At 34.5% G+C, this 24,468-nt stretch overlaps 1 protein-coding gene across 1 annotated transcript in view; it reads left to right on the top strand.

Annotated features, from left to right (window-relative positions):
- LOC118006383 (potassium/sodium hyperpolarization-activated cyclic nucleotide-gated channel 1-like) overlaps positions 1-24,468 on the top strand; it is a 359,980-nt gene that overhangs the window by 36 nt on the left and 335,476 nt on the right. The window contains exon 2 of the mRNA XM_034999004.1: positions 3,456-3,879. Coding sequence (XP_034854895.1) covers positions 3,456-3,879 — 424 coding nt within the window. The remainder of the gene's footprint in view (positions 1-3,455; positions 3,880-24,468) is intronic.

Below are 24,468 nucleotides of genomic sequence, written 5' to 3'. Positions count from 1 at the left end.
AGTTATGATGTTCTTGCCACATACAGTGTTAAAGAGGAGGCTGTGAAAGGAGAAGGAGGCTGTATTATAGAGTGCCTTGAAAATCAGGCTGAGTTATTTTTACTTAAGAGAGTCATTCATGGTTTTTGACCTGGCAAGTTATGTGTTAGATAACATAACACTCTGGGACTGATGGTTAAAACTGGTCAGATTCCATAGACAGAAGACTTGAGCTATTCTAAGGAAGAACTAGTTCTGCCCAAACTAGATAACAGTGGGAATAGAAAGAGGAATGAATAGGAAAGACTATTCCATAATAACATGTATAAGACTTAGAAATTAAAAATTAAGAAAAAGGGTGAACCTGAGTATTCAAGAGACATTTTCAGAGCAAAGAGTCAAGAAAAGAAACTTGGGGGCAGGTAGGCAAGAGAGTCTCATGCGGTCAATTTTCAGGAAAATATTCTTTCCTTAAAAAACAGAAGTTATATCATACTTTTAGAGTGGGTGACAACTGTATTTTCCTTGGCTAGATAAGGAATGAATCCATGTTAACTGAAGAAAGTGTTATATTATGCAAAGTCTATAACAAGATCTGTGTTTATGTCTGTAAAATAGAGTCAGTGATACTTTAAAAGGAAATTATAAGATTTAATGGAGCTTTATATTGATAATGAGATTTCTGATGGCTTCAGACCATATTAAGTACCACTGATAAAAAGCTGTGGTGTGATAAAAATTATTGTTCCAACAATGAATAGATGGCACTTTATCCTCTTCATTTCTATTGAGTCAGAGGCTATGATAGAATATGTTTTATTTTTCTTTAAAAATATCTTCTGTCTTAATGAGAGAAATATAAAGATGTCTATAAAGTGAGTACTTTTTCAGCGGGCTTCTGGCTGCTCTCCGCAAAGTTGTTTTTCTTTTGGTAAGGAAATACTAAGGTAAGGAATACTAAGTAGGCCACCAGCATTGTGTGCCATGATTTGTTATATGCTAGGATATATGATTTGCATATATTATTTCATTTAATCTGTAAAACTCTACATATTTGGTTCTATAATAATCTTCATTTTACAGATGAGAAAATTTTAGGATTAGAAAATTTAAATAACTTGTCTCCAAATTAAACAGCTGGGAAGAATTTCTAGTTGAAGATAGTTGCAGTCGGAATTGTAAAGGGCAAATGGATGAATACAACTTATACGCAGGTGTTAGAACCAAACATCCGAATGTGAGAGTGAGTAGATTTGAGGCCAGGAGTTTTCTAGGATTGCTCCAGGGCTTCTGGCTTGCAAATAAAGTATAGAGTTGTTCCATTCCCTGGCCTAGGGAACATGTGAGAAATCTACACGAGAGGGGAGATGATGAGTTTGAGCATATGCCTGCTGTGACGTGAGTGTGAGATTTGCATGGGGATAGATTCAATAGGCTGCTGAGTGGGAAGTTTGGAGGCTTGGAAGACAGGAATGGACCAGAGGTGGAGCTTTTGGGAGTCATCAGTTATGAATTAATCATAAAGATGTGGATGAGTGTATGATAATTGCTCAAAGAGCATGTGTAGAATAGAAGAGAAAAGGACTATGCGTGACACCCAGGGGAATGGCAACCTTCAAGGGGAAGGCAGAGGGATGAGCTCACAGAAGAGACTGATAAGAGTGGCCAGAAAAGTGAAAATCCTCAGGGCACACAGGGTTTCATTTTAGAGTTCAGTGATGTCACTTTTTGTGAAATAGCTATTACAATATTGCATCTCCTCTACATCTCTCCTCTGTCCTTGGTGTATCAAATGGCACATTTTGCACTTCCATTAAAAGAGGAGGGGAATAAAAGAGAAAATATGTCATTGAAATTGACAGTGCAGGATGTATGACTGATATGGGTATTTGTATGCTTGTCCGTAACTGTGTAGGTACGCTGTGACACAAAGACTGGTGAAATCTTCAAAATGAGAAACATTCACTTTTTACATAATCCTGGGGGGTGGAGACAAGGGCAGAGAAGGCCTATTATAGTTCTTTCTTACGCAACTAGTTTTATCCCAAGTCATTCATAACCAGATATGATAGTAACTTCGAAAGGTTTATGCAATTATATACCTTACCAAATGTAGCCCAAGTAGTCTAAATAGGAGAAGTAATGTAAAATAAAGAGATCTTGGTTGACAGAAATTTCTGTCATAGAAATTTACATCATTGGGGCACCTGGATGCCTCAGTCCATTAAGTCTGACTTCGGCTTAGGTCATGATCTCAGGGTCCTGAGCCCACGTCGGGCTATCATTGGAGTCTGCTTCTTCCTCTCCCTCTGCCCCTTACCCCGCTTGTGCGTGCTCTCTCCCTCTCAAATAAGTAAAATCTTTTTTTTAAAAAAAGAAATTTACATCATTTATACAACAAAACTGCCAGAAGAGGATCTCTACGAGTAGGATGAAGTAACTCATGTTTCTGGAGACTATTTCATGATTATAAGGTTGTACTAGTTGATCTGCTTCTTCATTTTTATAAGTATATACTGTAACAAATATAAGTAATCTATTACCTTGTCTGTTCACTATAGTGTCAATAGACTTTAAATAAACTGCATGAAAATAACTATTAACTATATTATCTATACTATATTTTATTGGTTTTTCTCCCAATTTTAATATAAGGTAAAAATGTTTCAAAAGGTAGCTAGTAACCATAGATGTATTGAAAATTAAATCAGAAATTTTAAGAAAGAATTATTTGTGAAAATAGTGGGAATATATTTAAAGTAGTTGTTCAGTGAAACAGTGATAAAAGTGGGAATTTTGGATAGATTCTAGTTTAAAATCTAGAATGGTCTGTTCAATTATTTTTAGCCTTAGAACAAAATTAGTTTCTCATTTCAAACTAAAAAAGAAGAAAGCGTAAATATTTGGAATGCAATGAAGCCACGGGTTAGCCTGCAATTTATGGTTGACCTAATCCGTACTCCTAGAGATAATTTATAGTACCAATATTTTTAGTGTACCAGTATTTTTAGTATTTTAGTATTTATTTTAATCATGATTGAATCATTGATCGTAATTTGACATATAAGGTACTTCAAAGCATCTCTAAAGAATCTTCACAAAAATGTTTTTTTAAGGTAGATCTTCTGGTCTGATGCTTCTTCTCCTTTATTTCCATCTATATTACATGTTAACATAGAGGAGGTTGTCTTTGCTTTTTTACCAGATAAATGGGGGAATGAGTGTTCTTGAATTTATTTCAGTAACACTTTATATCAAATAATATTTAGAATTCTATAAACACAATGCTTTGCTTTAGAAATATATTAATTTTACTTAGATTTAAATTTATAACCATTGAAGGAGTTCCTTATTTACAAAACAAACACTTTGTTCTTTTACTCATTTATTTAACCATAAATCAGTAATTTTTGTTATGATGGGGGAAGAATGGTTATTGTCTATATCTTAAAATCTGATTTTTTTATTTGTTGTAGGTTTTATTGGGATTTAATAATGCTTATAATGATGGTTGGAAACCTGGTCATCATACCCGTTGGAATCACATTCTTTACAGAGCAAACAACAACACCATGGATTATTTTCAATGTGGCATCAGATACAGTTTTCCTTTTGGACCTGATAATGAATTTTAGGACTGGCACTGTCAATGAAGACAGTTCTGAAATCATCCTGGACCCTAAAGTGATCAAGATGAATTATTTAAAAAGCTGGTTTGTGGTTGACTTCATCTCATCAATCCCAGTGGATTATATCTTTCTCATTGTAGAAAAAGGAATGGATTCAGAAGTTTACAAGACAGCCAGGGCACTTCGCATTGTGAGGTTTACAAAAATTCTCAGTCTCTTGCGTTTATTACGACTTTCAAGGTTAATTAGATACATACATCAATGGGAAGAGGTAAGATATATCTTTTACTACTTTAAAGCCACTATAGCATGAGATTGTTAACTATAACTTTTAAGATGAACACCTGTGCTATGTATAATGAGTTTTATAAAATTCAAGAAGAAAAATTCTATTTATTCCTTTTGGTGCGTAAGTGATATATTTGTACCTTCAAAGATATGGTCAAATACTGAATTTGAATCAACTGAAAAAATAGTGATTGTAAAACAGTTTTTTATGCCAATTAAGTCTCTTTTTAAAAACAAATCCTCGGGTGCCTGGGTGGCTCAGTTGGTTAAGCGACTGCCTTTGGCTCAGGTCATGATCCTGGAGTCCCTGGATCGAGTCCCACATCAGGCTCCCTGCTCAGCAGGGAGTCTGCTTCTCCCTCTGACCCTCCTCCCTCTCATGCTCTCTGTCTCTCATTGTCTCTCTCGCAAATAAATAAAATCTTAAAAACAAAAAAAAATTAAAAAAAAAACAAAACAAAAAAAACAAAACAAATTCTCTTTAATCAGTAAATGTTTATCCTAACCAATGCAATCCCTCTTCTACCATGGGAAGTTTCTTTTTATTTAATATGAATACATCAAGTACCATCTTTGACAAAGATGTGTAGGCTCTGATTGCTAATCTAGTTTGTATCATTAGTTCTATGAGATAATCTGGTCTATGTTTCCTCTAGTATTGAAGTTTCAGAGAATTTACATTTGAAGAAAACAGACACTTAAGAAGTTATTTCCAATTGTATATGTAAAGACTGATTTTAGCATAATAATTTTGCTCAGTGTTATGCTTTGCCTATAATTATTTCTTATAATTTCTCCCTATTAATTCATTTCAAAATACTGAAAAACAGCATACCCAGGAGGGAAATTATTACATAGAAAACACAAATAGTACAGTGAATAAGTATAATGAATCTGGCCAATATTTTGCTGAAGAGGGCATCTGTTGTTCTTTTTTTTTTTTTTTTTTTTTAATGTCTAAATTACAGTCCATTGAAATACATTTTCCCCCTTGAATTCCTGAAGCCATCATTTCACTATTTACTTATTTTTTTTTAAAGATTTTATTTATTCATTTGAGACATAGAGATACAGAGAGAGAGAGCATGAGCAGTGGGAGAGGCAGAGGGAGAGGGAGAAGCTGACTTCCGGCTGAGCCAGGAGCCCCATGTGGGGCTCGATCCCAGGACCCCGGGATCATGACCCGAGCTGAAGGCAGACGCTTAACCATCTGAGCCACCCAGGCGCCCCGGGCATCTGTTGTTCTTATGCAGTTGGTGGGACCTAAAAGGGCTCACCTAACTGGAGTTTTGAAAGATCTGAGTTAAATGTATCATCACTGAGCAAAGGAGTTTATGTTCCTAATTCCAGAGTCTGCTTTGTAACCTTTTTGACTTTATTTTCCTTCTAAGTCTACTTTTTAAAATTAATTATAACCTGAATTTTGTTGTTTGCATAAAAATGAGGATCAAAAAGGCTTAGAGTGCCTAAACCTGGGCTAATGAAAGCAGTATACTGGCAATAGATTAATTATTGCTTTACTCCCTACGGAAATGCTTTTTAACATTTTTAGGGAGAATTATGTTTTGGAATTTAGGTTTAAACAAGTCCTAAAATGGAACTTTTGTGAACATTAGTTCTGCTTTCTGTGAGACTGTAGCAGTGTTTTGTGTGTGCTTGTCAATGACATTTTGGTTCCCAGGATTTCAGGAAATAACGTGCAATAATAAAACACTGCATAAGATACTGCTGAAAGGCATAAAAATGGATCATTCTTAAAATATGGATATGGATTATATGCAAAATCAAATGAAGCATTTTTGAGAAATTTGATTCATCTTGTATTATATCTCTACATAACACATTCCATCTAAAATGTAATAAATGTTTGGTTCTTAAACTTGATTATACCAGTTTGAGATTAATATCAAACCAAGATGATTATTGATAATTTTACTTAATATTTATTGAGGGCTTATTATATGTCAAATAATATATTTTTTTCCTTACATGGATTCGTTCATTTTCCTAATAATTCTGGTAGCTTGTCCAGATTTATAGAGTTATTAAAAGCTGGAGCTGGGATTCTAACCTTGGTGATCTGACTTCAGAGCAAATGCTCCTAACCACAGAACTATATAGCTTCTCACTATAACATACACTCTTTCAGTGATAAATACTTTAGTATTCACCATTTTATAGATTGCATAAGAAATTGTAGGAAGCTTATCTTAACAAAGATTGTATCTATGCAACATAAGAGTTGAGCATTTACCCCCTAAAACATGGACATGACTACTCATGGTCAAATGAGTAGCCTGTAAGAAGAAAAGTTACTGATATAAATGGCCAGGCAATTAAAAATATAGTGGGCAATGTGACTATTTTCAATGTCTTGTGGTTTTAACCCAATTACCCTAGAGAACGGCAGCAGGATGAACAGATGGCATCCTATCAGATAAAATGGCAGGCCATGCAGTCATAGAAGAGGACACCCCTTACACTGTTGTCCTCTGGTTCCTGGCAGTGGTTGCAGTCACCTGGATCCGTGTAATGTGGTGGTGTTTTAAAAACGCCATGATATAATTCAGGATCATTAGCTCACTGCCATCATTACTGTAAAATGCAATTTAATATGCACTCACAGAAGTTTGGTAACCAAACCCATTGAAGCTAGAGTCAGGAGTTGGCAAGATCTTGCTTATAAACAAATGACCTTGATGATAAATGAACCATAAGCTCATTTAAGTAAAGAATGTTTTCTTTTCTTTTCTTTTCTTTTTATTTATTTATTTGACAGAGAAAGAGATAGCAAGAGCAGGAACATGAGCAGGGGGGAGTGGGGGAGGGAGAAACAGGCTTCCCGTGGAGCAAGGAGCCCAATGTGGGGCTTGATCCCAGAACTCTGGGATCATTAACTGAGCCGAAGGCAGACGCTTAACGACTGAGCCACCCAGGCGCCCATGAAGAATGTTTTCTTGATTATATGATACCCGCACATAAAATCACATATAGCATGGTATTTAATGTCTGCTAGTAATACTGTGAAATAGGGAAGAAACAATATTAATTAATCCAGAATTTAATACAAATTCATTATTTCATCACCTACATGATTCACACCGTAAGCACAGAGAAACTTGAATGGTTCCAAACTGCCAGTTCTCTACCTGATTTTTACAATTGCCCACCAGGATGTGTTTACGTGTAGAAAATATAACAAATAAATCAGAAGAATTTGCTCAGTGAGCATTTGGAATAAGACTGCAGAGGAAGATGTGAGTTCACCCACATGTCTTTGAGTTCTGAGTGTTTTAGTACCAAGCTGGCTAATGCTAAATTCAGCAAATTTGGGGAAGTAATGTGTGAAGTCTGGAAGCTGCCACTGTTCTAAATGAATCATTCCCAAGGAAAGTGGCTGCCTTCTATAGGAAACTGCTTCCATCTTCAACGATATGTTTTTTTTTTCGGTCTGAATTAGTTCAACTGAAAAACAACAAGAAGTGCCAAAGCCAAATAAATTAGAGAAATATTGTGAATGAAATACAGAAACTTTAAAATTTAGTCCTGATGTTACTATCATTACTAAAATTGAAAGTAGTGGCTAATGTAGAAGGAAAGAGGTGATTAGGCCAATTGATTTATGAAACACATGGTGTTAAAGAGTCAGGAGGGAAGTTATTTTCACAAGACAATTTTGTAAGATCAACGGCTTTAGGATGCAAAAATAGAGCTCTTTGATGCTCTACTGAAAATATGTATATTGCCAGGTGAGGTGAAAATCTGTGGTAATTTGAATAAATCAGGCCAGGACATCCCTTTTCCTGTACTCTCCAGAAAACCAAAGTGCATCTTTCCTATTCTTGTATTTTTGTTGAGAAAAAAAAAATCGTTCCCTTAATTCGTCGTTGTTGTTCATGTTGTATTTCAAGTAAAGAGTAACTCAAGCCAGAGTGTTAATTTGTCACCTATCACAGGGGGGAACCTATTCTCTGACCTAAAAGAAACACTGAGGAAATCCCTGGAAATAAAATGGAATGTTAGTAACAATTTGGGACCATCACAAGCCCTTAAGAGATAAAAGGTAGATTAAGAGCTTAGTATATGGGAGATAATTCAGTTAGCAAAGGTGAAAGGTTCTAGGAACCTTAAATCCCTCTGCTGCTGATGTCAGTCATTTTATCAAAGAGGGATAACCCTTGATATTATTTGAGATTTAAGAAACAGTAATTGAAAAGAGAAATGCTTCTCTATAATGGTTATCTTTTTGTAGGATTCAGTGTCGCATAAAGTATAAATTCTTCATGAGCAATGTGAAAAAAGTGTGGGAAATGTATGATGCTTGTGTAATAATGATGGCTTAGGAATACACACATACAGTATTTTATTTTGTATTCCTATCTCCTGTCCCCTCAATCCTCCTTGTGTAGATTTCAGACATACCATAATTACCTAAATCCATTTTGAGGCAGGAAGAGGGCTTATGGTTCTGGTCTTCATATATGTCTATAGCAATTTCAGATGAATAATGTGTATGGAACATCGAGCTGCTCTTCTAGCAATCAATACTAGATTTTTATGTTAGCTCAGAGATAGGCTTATGTACAAACTATGTTTAACCACACAGCATTAATAAGGAAATTTATTCCACAGGGAGCTAATGCAGACTGTGGTTTCTGTCTTTGGTTAATTTTAGCATTCTAATTGGATTAGATTAGAAACTAACTCTTGCTATAAATTGCCTATCTATAATTACACAATACATAATACTCTAACTACTTTCGTTTTTTCAGAAAATGCATCAAATTCTAAGATTTGCTATAAGCAAACACCAGTGTTTTCCTAAACCTACCCCCCCCTAAAACTAAGAGAGGCTCTCTATTGCCTATCACATCAAATCTGTGTTTCTTCAGGGTGCCTCCAAGGCTCTCCAGCATACTGTTCCCCTGTTTCACTCCTGTCACTTCATATTTGTTCCCAACAACTCTCTCCTGTTTGTTTTTTGGTTTTACAGTGCTTGCAGAGAATGAGTCTTTTTGCTTCTGTAATCTTGCATGTGCCACCCTTCAGATTTGGAAAGTGTTTTCTTTTTTTCTATCACTCTTTCAAAAATTAGGCTCAAACTCATCTCCAGGAAATACTCAACATTGATGGACTGGGCTGTAATGGTCAACACCTTTACTTTGGGCAATTCTACCTGCTCTCCTTGCATTCGTTTTGTTGATAGCTTTGTTGCTAATGCATATTTATATGCATTTTCCTTTTCTGGCTATAAACGTCCCCAGAAAACAGTCAGTGTCAACTTTGCCTTTGAATTTCCTTGTACTCTAGCACAGAGTTCTGAAAGGTTATCAGAGCATGCCGATCCCCTAAATACATGGCAATCTTCCATGTTCTAAATCCATTAAATAATTGCAAGGGAATATTCATTCTTTACTCCCAAGCAGTTACTAAGTAGCTTCTATGTGCAGATAGATGCTGCATGAGAGAATTCAAAGCAGACCCAGGAAAAACAACATGTGAGCAAATACTCACAGATGGTGTGGTAAGTGGCAGAATAAAGGAAGGAGCGGACAACACAGCTTTTTTGCACAAGAAGAGATGTTCATGGAGACTTGAACTGGGTTTCAGAGCTAGAGTCCGATTTACCAAGCTGAACAAAATGAGGCAGGGAGGCGTATTCCACTAAGACCTGAGGTACAAGCAGCCTAGCACAGACAGTTCTGCATCTCCAGAATCTAGGTTGTAAAGGGAATGAGTTTGGAGGGATAGACATGAATTTGTGCTAATGATGGACTTCATAAGGTGTCACTGAGGCATTTGAGGCTGGGGGGGGTTCCATTTTAGAATGCCGCAGAATGAAGAGGGTTGGAGGTCACTGACGATGAACCTAATAATACCAGTTAGGAGACAGATACATCACTCATCTGCCTTTCTTATATGCAGCCGGTGCCAAGCAGGGCACTGTTTAGTTATCTAAAGGGAGAATTAACTTTGCCAACAACTCTTACCCTTGAAATGTTTGTGCCAATAATAAAATATGAGAAGATCTTATATGAAGTCTTTTTGTAATGTTTTACAATTTAAATATTAATTATATTTGATATAATTAATATTGTCATTAATATAATATATTAATATATATTACTATGTTAGTAAATATAACAATATAACAATATATACTAATATTAATATTATTGATACAATTATATTTGAGATTGTATTTCACATCACCAGCAACATGGTGATGCGAGATGAACCCTATGCTGGAAATTAGTATATGTAGGACTTTATTCAAATTGTGCCTTTTTTTTTCTGTGTCATCTAGGGAGAAGTCCTTAAAGTGACTTATTTATGCCTATAAATTTAATAGAACAGTTGTGAAGTTCAAATGAAATGAGATGCATGGAAATTGTTTGAAACATTTAAATTGATGTATGCCCATAATATATATCATATCTATCTATATTATTATATATAAGATTCATGATGTCATCTCTCTCAAATTAACACATTTGCTGACACTAACATTATTACGTATGTGTGGTGAGTTGCTTAATATTTTCTGTGGGCAAATATTGATTCTGCTAAAGACCACTAGGTGTCCTCTATTGGTTGTGTTACTTCAGGGTTCTTTATTCTAAAAAAAACCAAAATTGTCTTCTTTGGAAATTGTTCACTTACACTCTCTTAAACTCACCTAATTCCTTGGCTATTTATGTGTAGGTAAAATAGATGAATATGGATATTCATATATGCAAAAATTATTTCTCTTTATCTATACTTTCTCCTCAGGTTAAACAGAGAGTTTAAGTTCCTTCTCTAAGTAATTATTTTTATTCTGAGAGGATTGTTTTCAGTTATCATACTGTGTGTTTTTATGATGGTATTTTAACAGGTACCCTGAAGTTCTACAGTACAGTGTGATGAGTTCTATTTGGATATGAAATATTGTTAGGTCAAGACAAGTAGAGATTAACAAGGTGTTGTGGGTGTATTTCTGTGTAGGTTAGAGGTGAGATACATAATTTTATGAATGCTTTTTGTTCAGTGCTTTGCAGCAGATCTGTATAATTCTGATGCTTTGTTAAAAAAACAAGATCACATTTGAAACGTTCAGACCCCTATTTTAAGATTAAAATACTAGATTTTATTAATGTCCTGTTATTGGCCCAGTCTATGCTCCTATTTTGCATGTTTTTATATACTTCCATGGCTATTGATAACAGCCAGACTCGTATCCAGTTTCAAAATTATGTACCCCCTTTCTCAAAGTCTACATGAGTATGTGACACCTCTATAAAGACATTCTTGAGATCCTCAAGCTCAATATGTCCATTTCTCTTCCTCTCTTGTTTCCTTTTACATTTCTCCTTTTCTCATTTCCTTCTACTCAGTTTAAAATCTAAGAGGCATCCTTGACTTCTCTTTCTCTTTCAGTCTCTGTAGCTAACAGTAACCAGGTCCTATTGGTTCTACTTCTTGAAGGTGCTTTGAATTCTAATAACTCTTTCCCTGAATCTTCTCTATCATCATCCTAGTTTAAGCCAATACCAGTCATTGTTCAATTTTTATATTTCTCATTTTTATAACAGACTAATTACTAGATTTTAAAATTCACCCTTATAGGGGTGTCTGGGTGGCTAAGTCAGTTGAGCGTCTGACTCTTAACTTCGGCTCAGGTCATGATCTTAGTCATGAGATCAAGCCCCACATGGGACTCCATGCTCAGCAGGGAGTCTGCTTGAGATTCTCTCCCTCCCTCTCCCTCTGCCCCTCCCCCCGTTCATACGTGCTCTCTCTCTCAAATTAAATGAATAAATCCAAGAAAAAAATAAAATAAAAATTCACCCTTCTCTTCCCAAGGCCTCAAAAGTGGTGTTTTGAAAGAGCAAATATTACTGTGTCATCTACCTGGTGAAAATATTTCTGATTTTTGATTACTGTTAGGACAAATTCCAAAATTCAAGGTCCTTTGAAATCTGAGTCTTTTTCAACCTCAGCCTGGGAAACTACTTGCCCATTATTTTTAACTATGCTGGACTTCTTTATATGCTATTTTAAGGCCTTTACATATATTGTTCACTTTTCCTAGAACTTTGTTTCTTTGGCCAACCCCAGTTTATCCATCACATTTTGTTCCTTTGACTTTGATTTTAACTTAAACTTCCTTGGGGTGGAATTAACTAATCCCTCAGGTAATGTCAATTCTATCTATAATATCCTGGCATAGCCCATGTGCTTTTGCTTTGTAACATTAATCACTTTTGTAATTTCTCTTAAACTATACCTTTCCAACTATCTATTAAACGCCAGAAGGCATTTAAATATTTTAAATATTTTATATTATTTTTATATTTATATAATATAAATATATATTTATATTATATAAATATTTTAAAATACAAATCCAATAAAAATCCAACATAAATTTCCTGTATCTTTAGCTCCTAGCAGAGTGTCTGGAAAATAATGGGGCATAAGAATACTTGCTAAATGAATTAGATTATGCCCTCAAGGAAATTTCAGGTTAGTAGGAAAAGCAAACATGTAAATAAACATGTAAGCAAAACAAAGTGTCTTGAATCCAGTATTAGAGGCAATTATAGTATTGGCAACAAAACAGAGAGAGATGCATTATGAGGGTGTGGTAGGAGGTAGAAGAGGGGTTCTAACTAAGGCATCTAGTTATGGTCACTTTGAAAACTAAGTGTGAAAGCCCTCCCAAGTGGATAAGCCTGGGAAATATATTCGAAGGGAATTTAGAAATCATGGACAAAATCAATCAAGTTCTTCATTTATAGATGGGGATGATAATAATTTTCTGCCCAATCTCATAGAATTGTTTTGAGGCTGAATGAGGTTTTCTATTGTTGAACATACTTTGAAACTATGAAGTTTATAGAAATGTAAATTATTGCTATCACAAAAATTTCTATTAGCTTAAAATGTAAAAATCTCAACAGATAGTTCAGCTGTTGGCCCTTTAATATGCTTACTGCCTTTCCAAACACTGGAAGTATTATAAATGCTATTATGCATTTTTTCTGTCTGAAATATACTGAGTAGAAAATTGAAGTAGCAAATAAATCAGCAAATAATTTAGGACAAAATGCATTCAGCCTCACATTTAACTGAAGTTTCTGGAAAGAAAATGTCTCAGTTTTTCCTTCCATTGTGCACACAGTTACAACATGTATTATGGCAACTGCTATTTTAGGCTCATCTACCTGCTGTTAGAGTGAAAATTGGGAATGCCACTGGTTTATGAGTATTGGACATCACATTTATGATGTGATTCTGGTTTAAACTTGAATTCTGGTTCAATTTTCAGAGTGTTTCATAATAAACATGTTACTTTAATTATCTGGGTAATTATCTCAATTGAACAGGTCACTTTTGTTGGTCGTTGGTCCATAAATTGGAAAATGTTACAGTGACACCTGAGAATATTTTATTAAGAACAATGAAGTGAAATTAAACTCACTCTGAAGGGAATGTCAAATATATTTATCTAATCATAAAGGGAAAAATGTGTTTTTTTAAATTGTTGGTGCATAACAAACCTATCATTTACTTCAGTTAGATATAATGTCAAAGATATTTTTAATTAATTTGAAACATTTTAGGAAACAAAATTATGCTTGTTTATGTCAAAAGCAGTAGTTGTTACCTATTTCACTGGGCAAAGCACAGTCATTGAAATATATTAGAAATTGTCACAGAAAGTCAGTTTTCTTAAGACACTTATAACCATTATGAAAGCTCAAGAATAAATAAAATTAGAATCCTCAATCACACAGGATAATGTCTGAGAAAGACCTACTTTGACTTCTCTTTCTGTCTTGCTGATGTATGCACTTTAGATTTTGTATTAGAGGAGTTGTGTCTTAGTGTGAAAACGAAATACATTTCGTTGGTTATATAATTCTGGTGGCTATTTTGAGTTAAGCCTGCCATTTAGGCCATTTTTTTAAAGAGGGTCAAAATCTTTTCTTATTACATCTTAAAGTGAAAGCAGACATTGAATAAGGATTCTGGAAACTAGTCCCAGGGTTCTATATAATTTAAAGCAGTTGCAAAGAAAGAGAATAGCTATTTTGAGATAATCGTATTCATCAGGAGTGGTGAAATCAAAAAGGATTTCCCATTTAGATTTGTCATCAATGGGAATATTTGCCATAATGTGCTAATTATCTCAATGTGCTGCTTTTTTGTTGTTACTGTTGTGGACATATGAGTTGGGTGAACATACAAAATAAATGAAATTCAGCTTAATTAAAATAAAAATCCAAGAGTATTTTGTGCCAGTCATTTCCAGATACCATTCTTTCATTTAAAAATATGGCTGATGGCTTCTACTTGGCTTATATGGTTGTTTTAATAATTGAAGAGAAAATTCGTGTGAAAGGGCTTTGCAAACTCTAATGTGGAAAGTCTAAAGAGTATATTAGTTTAAGGTATAATTAGCCAGTTAAATTATTTCAATGATTTTTTTTCATAGAATTTCAACAAGAATAAAACTTCCATATTCCTCAATATTTTAGATCATAACAGAGAATAAAAGGTGGAATCGGTTTGTGGTAGCATGTGCTTTGAAATTTAGAATCCAAGAGCTATAACTGCCTAATAGTATCTAACACTACTATTGGGCGTATCTACTAAATCTGTGGGGGTTACAGTGTTTGCGTATGGGGAGTTCTCCAGTGTGTGAAAATATTCATCTCCATGATACTCAAGAGGAGGATCAATATACAGAATAGCTGCTTCCAATTGACTGGCAGTGAATCATAAGCATTCAAGTGTGCAGGTGTTAATAATACTGTACAGTTAAAATGTCTCCCCCTTTTTATTTAATCTGAAATTCAGAGAAATGCAGTCTTAGATAGTCCTTAACCTGGCAGAGAATTACTTCTCCTCTTCCCCCTTGGCATATATTTGCTATAGAAACAGAATAATTTTATGACAGAATTTACCAAAAAATGCTAGTAATTTGTTAGAAAAGAGTTACTGAAGAATTTCTAGATTTATGATAATTAGGCTCACATAAATCATTAACTTTAGAATAATATTAGAATATGTATGGATTGCAAAAGTAGTATATGTATTCCGTCTCCTGACTTGCAAGGCTAGGTTATGAGTAACAGACTTTGAAGTACTAAATGACTGACTAGTTTTGTGTTCTGGGAATTATGACATTAATGACTAAAATCTCACCATTGTGGAATGATTCGTTTTATGTTTTATGGCTTTTTCAGCTTCAAGAGTATCCAATAGACCTTCAAATATACTTTAAGCCATTACCAAATAATATCTTAGCAGGCTATTGGTTGGCAGGTAGTGAGAGTAATTCTCAAGTAGTTGAGAGCTGCTCTCTAAACAGAAATGATCGATATATGAATATATGTATCATAACTTGAGTGAGAGGTGCCTTTGTGTGAGAAAAGGGTTCCACTGGGATGTAAGAAGTGTAGTTGGGCTGCATAAGAGACAGGAGGACGCCAACAAGCAATTTAAAAAAGTATTTTACAGTTTTGCTGAAGTCTTTCCCTGTTGCCAAATTACCAGTATTTGCCTAATATCAAAGATGAGTGTTTTAGGGGTGCCTGGGTGGCTCAGTCATTAAACGTCTGCCTTCAGCTCAGGTCATGATCCCAGGGTCCTGGGATCGAGCTCTGCATCGGGCTCCCTGCTCCGTGGGAAGCCTGCTTCTCCCTCTCCCACTCCCCCTCCTTGTGTTCCCTCTCTCGCTGTGTCTCTGTCTGTCAAATAAATAAATAAAATCATAAAAACAAACAAAGATGAATGTTTTAATGTTCATAAGTGTTATTGCTGGGAATTTTACCAACTAAATCAACCATCCCCCTTCCCATTTAGTTGAATTGTTATTTCAGATGTTCCAAAAATCTCCAACGTCTTGAAATTAGAAGGTGACTCTGTGACTTCAGATGAAAAAATTTCCAGTTAGCTCATGGTCTAGCAAAATGCTACTGCTTTTGCAAGAAAGTCTGTTTAGTAGCACATTTCTTAAATGTATGATTCTATTCATCCAGTTAAACACTATATATGTAATTATGTACTAACTCCTCTAAATAAAAGTAAGAGGCTAGGTAGTTAAATACTTACCTGACTTCTCATTTGCCAACTTCATATCTTCATATGATTACCAAATACAGTATTTAATGTATATTAATTGGCTCCCCCACCACATGCTGAGCATTGTGCTACATATAGGAATACAAAGATCATCAACAACCATGGCTAAAAGAGATTTTGTAATCTAGTGGAGGGGTTAGAAAAGGAGATCAACACTCATAAGAGATATGTGTGAACTCTTATCTATTGGAAATTGTTGAATGGAAGATTTCAGGAATGATTCTGAGGCTACATCTCAGCTCAGTCTGACTCACACAGCTCAATCAATTTCTAAAGTTGCTAATGGAGCATGAGTGAGGAGTGGTGGTGTCTAGGCCAGTATCTACCATCCTTTGATTAGTCATTTGAAACAAAAAGGGCTATTAAATATCATGCTTTAGTAAAATCTGATGACTTTTACAAACCAAGGAAAAGAACACCACTTTTATTTAAAATAATATCAAAACTGCATTGAGATTTCAAGATGACTTCTTCGTACTAGAATATGAAACATTTTCATTGCATTCAGATCGTACACATTTATGAAAGATTCCTAAATATTGGAAGTTTTTTGGGAAGAAGAAAGAACAGTATATTTAAATTTCACCTACAGTATTCCAAAGTCTGTCATTAGTGAGAGAATTTAGCAAAAAAGAACCTAGCTTCTCTCTCACTTGCTTTCTTGCTCTTTTCTATACAGTGTGGGTGCTCTTGCATGGGACTCCTAACCAGAAAGTGTGTTATCACAATTAAATGAACAATCCCTAAGAGATACCAAGAAACTGAGCTGCATTCAGGAACTGGAATGCTCAACAGCACATCAGCTCTTCTGTAATTATGGAAACACCAGCTCCATTCAAAATGCTTGCATTGTGTCCACATTTTGTACCTAAGTGTAATATTCATTATCTTCGTGCTTGCCAGCTTCTGCTCCGTCATGGAGGCACTGGTAACAAGGGTGGTTGCTGGACATGCTGCTGTAGCTTTCTTTCCTAAGGAACCCATGTGTTGATAGATTCTACGTGCAAAAGGAGTATATTCTTTACACCAAAGACTTTCGCAAATATCCCTTCCTTGGTAAGACTGTTTATTGATGTTGTTTTCATTGTTGTTGTGGGGGCGGCCGCAGTTGTCCCTCTTGTTGAGAGAAGCAGGCAGTGAAGTTACCCTGAATCTCAGGTTAGGTAACAACATCTGTTCTTCAAAGAAGTGAAGAGTCAGATATTCTAGCTGTGATGATAGCCCTCAGAAAACCAACTCCTTTCCCTGCTTCCTGAGAAACCTAAGTCCTTCCAGTGTGAGTTCCCCTTATCGCCTATACCTCTATGGAAGCAGGAATTTTCCCTGTCTTCCTCTGTCACATTTCCCATTAGAAGATTTGTTAACAAAGAGTGTAAACAAAATATCTAGTAGTATTTTTTTTTTTTACAACTGTGAAAAAAACATTTCTCTTATCAGGAGAGACACACACACACACACACACACACAAACACCAGGGAGCCTTAGCTTAGGGCCAATGCATCCTATTTCAGGACTGTGGGTACAATATATTTCATTATTCCTTCAACTGAGTAACGGGGTATTAGGAGTGAATAAACCAGTGTGATCCGCTCCTTAGATGGAGAACTATTGATTTTATCTGCTCATTAGTTGCTATATTATTTTATTTCTGCCTTTCAAAATAGAGAAGAAAATTTATATGAAAAAACAAAAGCAATTAATGAGATGACTAATTTCAAAATAGAATTGTCCAAATTGGCAAAATAACTTATCTTGCAAGACCAAAGATGTCAGATTAATTATTTTTCCTTTTTGCCTAATACAGATATACAGGTGATATTTATTTTATTCAATTATTTTATTTGACATAGAAAGTAAATGAATGCTTTGGGTTAAAAAATGCAATTTAAGTGTAATAAAATTTTACAGATTCTATAAATTTTGTCTTCCAAATTATGCTATTAAAATTTTCCTAAAGGAAAAAAATGTTCAATTTTTTTTCTAAGAAAATAATCAAAATAATTTCCTCTCAGTTCAGTCATGCAGGCATGTTATTGTTACAGACTTGGGCCTGCAAAACAAAAATCAAGATGTCATTGATTTTGGGAGAGGTTTTCCTTCGAGTGTTTCCCTTGTGCTCTTAAGAGTTTTCAGAAATCTTTTTCAGTATTTCCCAGTATATGGTTTGTGAGTTATTAATGGTTTTGTGAAGACAAAATTTTGTTTTTGTTTTTTTAGTGTTAAAAGTGTTCTCACTCAGCCCAAGATATCTTGGTAGCTTCTTGCAGGGAAGGTCTGTATGTTGCTTCCACTAACCATATCCATCATAGGTAGGCTTGCAGTCTTGCTCCTTGTTGCCTGACACCTGGATGCAGACTGACTAGGCGGCTTCCATCTTGATCACTGCCAGTCGTTTTCACAAAGAGGTAAGAAGCTATATAGGGTCTTGATGGGCAATTAAGTGATCAGACCGGGAGTGATATATATTACTTTCTATAACTCTTTCATTAGAAATTGTCACATGACTTCATCCAGCCACAAGAAAGTCAAGAAGAATGATCCACACTGTGTACCTGGGAGGCAGAGGGCTGGAGCTATTTGCTTAATAGCAATACTTCAGGAGTTGGGATAGCTGAGAGGTGGAGGCAGAGTATGTCTCAAATGGATCACTAAGTTGGCCTGTGGCTCACTTGCATTAAACTTGGGTGTATTCAGAAGAATATCATGGACCTGCTTGATCATCCCATTGTTTTTCTCTCATGGATATTTTTGGTTTTAGACAAGCAACCTTCTAGCTAGTGATGAGGTCATGATGGAGGAAACATGCTATATTTTTCTATGATATAATCACTGTATTATTTATTAAGTTATTCTTTCTGGTTTTATTGAATGAATGTATAATGGACTCATAGTATATGCTATGCACAAAGATTACAACAGTACACAAAAAAGTTTCTATTATTGCGTCCAGTCTAATCATATAAGTAAAAAGGAACTTAAATATAATGCTCTGTGATAGGGGAAATGACAGATTTCTCTGTGAAGATGTTTTCGGGGGCTAGGGCAGGAAGTGATACCTGAACTTAGACTTGTAGGGATGAGTAGGACTTAAGGAAAAAGTGAAAGATGTTATAGCCAAGAGCATATTGCTTAAGTGAAAAGATATTTAGGAGTGTTTTCAAGTAAAATCCACATAATCCACATAGCTTGGGTACGAAAAGAAGAGGTTGGAAAGATAAGCTGGTATTTTGAAAGTCAAATTAAAGATTATAGGCTTTATCCTGAGGACAGTAAGGAACATTTGAATGGTTTTAGGCAACAGTGTAATATATTTATTTCACAAACGTTTAATGCTACTATGAAGCTACATGCTCTTCTAAGCATTTGCAAATATTAATTTTATTAATCCCCCAAACAACCCTATGAAGTAGGGTTGAAGTATCATTATTCCATAAACAAATGAAGCTGAGGCACAGAGAGATGAACACTTTGCCTAAGTTGCACTGGGCTAGTCAATGACAATGCCAGGATTTAAATCCATGCATACTGCATGGTCCAAAATCTTAACAAATAGGTCTTGCCCCCTCTCGCCTGTATTGTGTAGATGTAAATATGACTGAAAACAGCATGCAAATGGTTTGTAAAAAGAGGCAGGTAAGATTTGAGGTAGGGCACCCATTAAGTGGTATTACTATTAATTTAGACAAGTGATGAGATGGAGTGACAGTACTGCTATTATCACATGACACCCTTCCTTAGCTCGCAAAGTGCTTAGGAAGCTGATGGACTTGGCTTTAGGCATCTGAGGGAACAGGCACTTACCATGGGTTACTCAGTCGGAGATGCCTCTTGGGTATATCAATTATAAAGCAATCTTTATTCTACTTAGTTTTTGTAAGTGAACTCAACCTTAATAGGAATTTAAATCATTCTATTAATTGAAGTACGGATTTCCAAGCTTCAAAACATCAGATTTAGTGTGAGTTTAATAATTTATTAAATGTGGATGGATATTTGCATAATTTAATTTCCTATCCTCCACATTAAAAAGAATTACAATGCTTAATTTTTTGACTTTTGCCCAATCAAGTAGAGAATAAAAAGTGTTATGAATATATGGTATAATCAGAATAATTTTTAGTAAGAAAAATTTATTGTACTTGAAATGTTGAGAACACTTGAAATGCAAGCATTATACAACCAGATATAGAGAGTGTTTCATAGTGTATCCATTTTGCTTAGAATGCTTTACTTTTGTTTTGATTTCATTTTTTAAACAATTCATTTTTTTTTTAATTTTATTTTATTATGTTAGTCACCATACATTACATCATTAGTTTTTGATGTAGTGTTCCATGATTCATTGTTTGCATATAACACCCAGTGCTCCATTCAATACGTGCCTTCTTTAATACCCATCAACAAGCTAACCCATCCCCCTAACCCCCTCCCCTCCAGAACCCTCAGTTTATGTCTCAGAGTCCATAGTTCATTCTTTAAAAATACTTAAAAATCAAATACAGTTCTTAGACTATTGGTAAATGTTCCTATTACTGTTATATCTTTAATCATTCTTTAATTCCATGCCTTGTTCCAATTTATTGGTACTTATTTAATGGCCTAGAACAGGGCTATCTTAGTGAATGTTCTTTATGAACTTAAAAATATATGTTTTCTGCTGTTATTGGTTGGAGTGTTCTATCATCATCAATTGACAGTGGTAATTTTTTTTTTTTTGACAGTGGTGATTCTAATCATTTATATCCTTACTGACTTTTATGATTGCTTGTTCTGATGATTCTTGAGAGAGAGAGAGATTAAAATATGCAACTATAATTTTGCCATTTCTCCTTTTAGGTCTGTCAGTTTTTACTACATGTACTTTGAACCTGTGCTAGAATTTTATATGTAGTTGAAATTGTTATGTCCTCTTGATGAATTGCTCTTTTATCACCATAAAATAACCCTTTTTACCTCTGATCTCTACTTTGATGTAAATGTAGCCACTTTGTCTTTATTTAATTAATATTTGTGTGATATATCTTTTTCCACCTTTTATTTTCAACCTGTGTTTTATTTTCAAATGAGTATCTTGTAGACAGCATATGTTGACAGCATTGCTTTTGTTTATCAAATCTAGCAATCTCTGCCTTTTAATTTAAACCATTTACATTTAATATTTTGATTGCTCTAATTGGGTTTAAATTTACCCTCTTGATATTTGTTTTCTATTTATCCCATGTATATTTTCTTATTTGTTCCTATCTCTTTGCCTCCTTTTATATTAATTTAATATTTTTTACAATTCTATTTTATGTCCACTATTGAATTAGTAACAATGCCTCATTTTTTTAGTGCTTGCTCGAAGATTTACAATATGCATCTTTAGTTTATCACAGTCTACATTCAAATAGTATTGCACCATTTCACAAACCGTATAAGAAATTTAAAATAGTATATTTGCAGTGTCCTCTTGCTGACTTTGTGCTACTGTTTACTTCTATGTTCATTATAAATGCCACACTATATTGTATTTTTGCTCTAAATAGTTGTCTTTTAAGGTATTTTTTTAAAAAGTTTAAAAATACCTTTTTATGCTTACTTTTACTGTTGTTCTTCATTCCTTTGCATAGATCCAAGTTTTTATCTGGTATCATTTTTCTTTTATATGAAGAAATTCCTTTAATATTTCTTGTCTGTTGTTGATGAATTCTGTCAGCTTTTGTATGCTTGGCACTCATTGTTTTGTCTTGATTTTTAAAAGCATTTGTGCTGCATTTAGGATTCTAGGAAAACTTTTTTTTCTTCTGGTATTATCAAGATACCACTTGATTTTTTTCTGCATTCATTGTTTCTGATGAGAAGTCTGATATCATTCTTTTCTTTGTTCCACTGTAGGTAATGGCTTTTGTCTGTGGCTGCTTTTAAGACTTTCTCTTTATCCTTGCTTTTCAACAAGTTGATTTTTATGAGCCTTAGTATGGTTGTCTTGTTTTATTTGGAGTTTGTTGAGTGCCTTGGATCTGTGCATTTGTAGTTTTCATCAAATTTGTAAAAATGCTGGCCATTAATTCACCATATATTTTCTGTTCCATTTACTCTTGCTTAATCGTTCTTTCCTTGGCCTTTGTAGTGACTTCACATGCTATGCAGATGAATATTCAGCCAAAGACTCAAAGGAATTCCTCTGCTGATCTTTGAGCTTTCTCTCTCTGCAACTCCCTCAGCTCTGGTATTTTGCCTCACCTTGACCTCCCTGTCTTTCCACCTGTCTCTCAACTTTGCTGAGCTCTGTTTGGATTCTCTTTCTCTGCACTGTGCTCTGGAAATTCTTTCTAGGCAGGGAGCTGGTGCAAGGTTAGGGCTCACCTCATTTGCTCCTCTTCCAGGGATTATTGTTCTGTGCTGTCTGTGATTCAGTACCTGAAAACCAATGTTTCATACAGTTTGTCAGGTTTTCTAGTGGCTTAAGACAGGAAGGGAAGCTTGGTCCTTGTTATTCCATTATGATCAGAATCAGGATGATATGCCTTGTTTTAAAATAAAGAGTAATGCTTTATAGAGAGATTTTTCATTTCAGAGATGGGTATAATATAATTTGAAACAACAAGGTCATCCTAATTTTTGCATTTATATGATATAATAACATAACTTACACTATTTTATGGATGCAGCAAAATTATGATATATGGCATACTTTGTTTTATACAGTTATTTCTATATAGAAGGATGAGGCAAACAGAATAAATGTGTGCATCATAGAAAGCTTTTTCATGGAAAAAGTAAAGTATTAAACTGACCTTGCATGCTTAATACCATGCTTAACTAGCCGTGAGTAGGCTTAAATTGTAGCCATTTAAAATTTTAAACAGCTAGTTGGTAAATTCTGGCTTCTACTAGTGGAATTCCCATTGCTTTGGGTTAGCTTCACCCAGTACGTAGAATCAATGTAGGCAATTTGCATGCCAAACATAAGGCATGATCCTTTTGTATACAAAAGATTACAAAAATAATTCTTGGTCGTAATGCCAAGTGACAGCTGGGTTCAGTATGTCATCTTGTACACTCCGGAAGAGGCACATGAAAAGTAGAAACTATTTCTTCCAAGAATACAAAATATATTCAAGTAGCCTAGGACCTTATTTTTATTCAATTATTAAATAATTTCATTAGAATAATAGAACATTTTAATTATCTTTCACTTAGCACTTTTAGAGGGAGATAATATGAGGAAGTGTGACAGTACTGGCCCAAAGTGTTTTCATTCCATTTTTTTAACTGGTACTTGTAAAGTAAAATTTTTACTATTTTCATTTCTAATACCAATAACCATTTTCAAAACAGACATGGTTCTAGCTAATTCTTAACCTCATTCTCCAGATACTTAGGGGAAGTGGTTTTAATATCAAACAAGTGGATCTGCCAATACTAGAAGATTTCAGTATAAAATCTATCCAGTGAGTGTAGTGAATGTATTTTAAAATTACACAGTAAACAAAAGGAATAATAATCAAGAATATGTTTTTATGTGTCTAGGTGGAAATGTGCATATACTTTTTCATACCCCTTTGTAGAAAAACAAATGATGGACCCCTCTGAAGAGTTTAAAAAATATGACATTTCATGTTTGCAATTATAATGGATTCTAGATTAGCAAATCTTTCTAAACTTTGAACTTTTCTCAACAAAGTATTATGAAAATTTTCACATATACAGAAATATTGAAAGAATTTCACAGTGAGCACTTATATATTTCCTACTTAGATTTTAAATTAAAATTTGCTAAATTTGCTGTGTAATATATTTATCCTTTTATTCATACATCAATTTTGTTCTTTAACACATTTTAAAGGAAGCTGAATACCATAGTTGTCTTCTTCCTCCAAATATTTCAACATATTTTAGAGGCTCAATTTTTAAGGTCTCAATATTGTACGTATACTATAACATATAAAGCACTTTCTTTGATATAATGTAGTTTTATAGCATAATGAGAATAAAAAAATGACCAGGTAATGCAAGTAATATTATGAGCATTAAATAACCTTGAGGAATTATAAAACACATTCCAGTGACAGTGGTTCCATCATGATTATGCTTATCCAATGACTATAATATTTTCCTTTTAATGCCTCTAGTTTCTTTAATCTTTATTTATTTTTATGATCGAATTAGTGAAACTCTCCTTAGATTGGAAAATATTTTTAGCTTCTTTCTTCTGGTCTTGGTTCCTTCACTTAAGAAAAAAAAGGGGGTCAAATTGGGTGATCTCAAAATCTCAAATAGCTTTCCCTGGCTTGGTATTCCCTGATCCTTATTCTTCTTTTCCCAGCTCGACAGGTGTATCATGCTGTGATTTGTGAAAGTAGATAATTCGGAGCTTCTTCAAACTACTGTTCTTTAAGTCTGTATTCAAAATGTATTCAGTGCGGGGCACCTGGGTGCCTCAGTTGGTTAA

This window comes from Mirounga leonina, unplaced genomic scaffold (genome assembly GCF_011800145.1).
Source record: "Mirounga leonina isolate KUSES-001 unplaced genomic scaffold, KU_Mleo_1.0 Mir_96, whole genome shotgun sequence".
Lineage (NCBI taxonomy): Eukaryota > Metazoa > Chordata > Mammalia > Carnivora > Phocidae > Mirounga > Mirounga leonina.
Note: the sequence above shows the minus strand (reverse complement) of the source record. Positions and strands in the feature narration are given on the sequence as shown.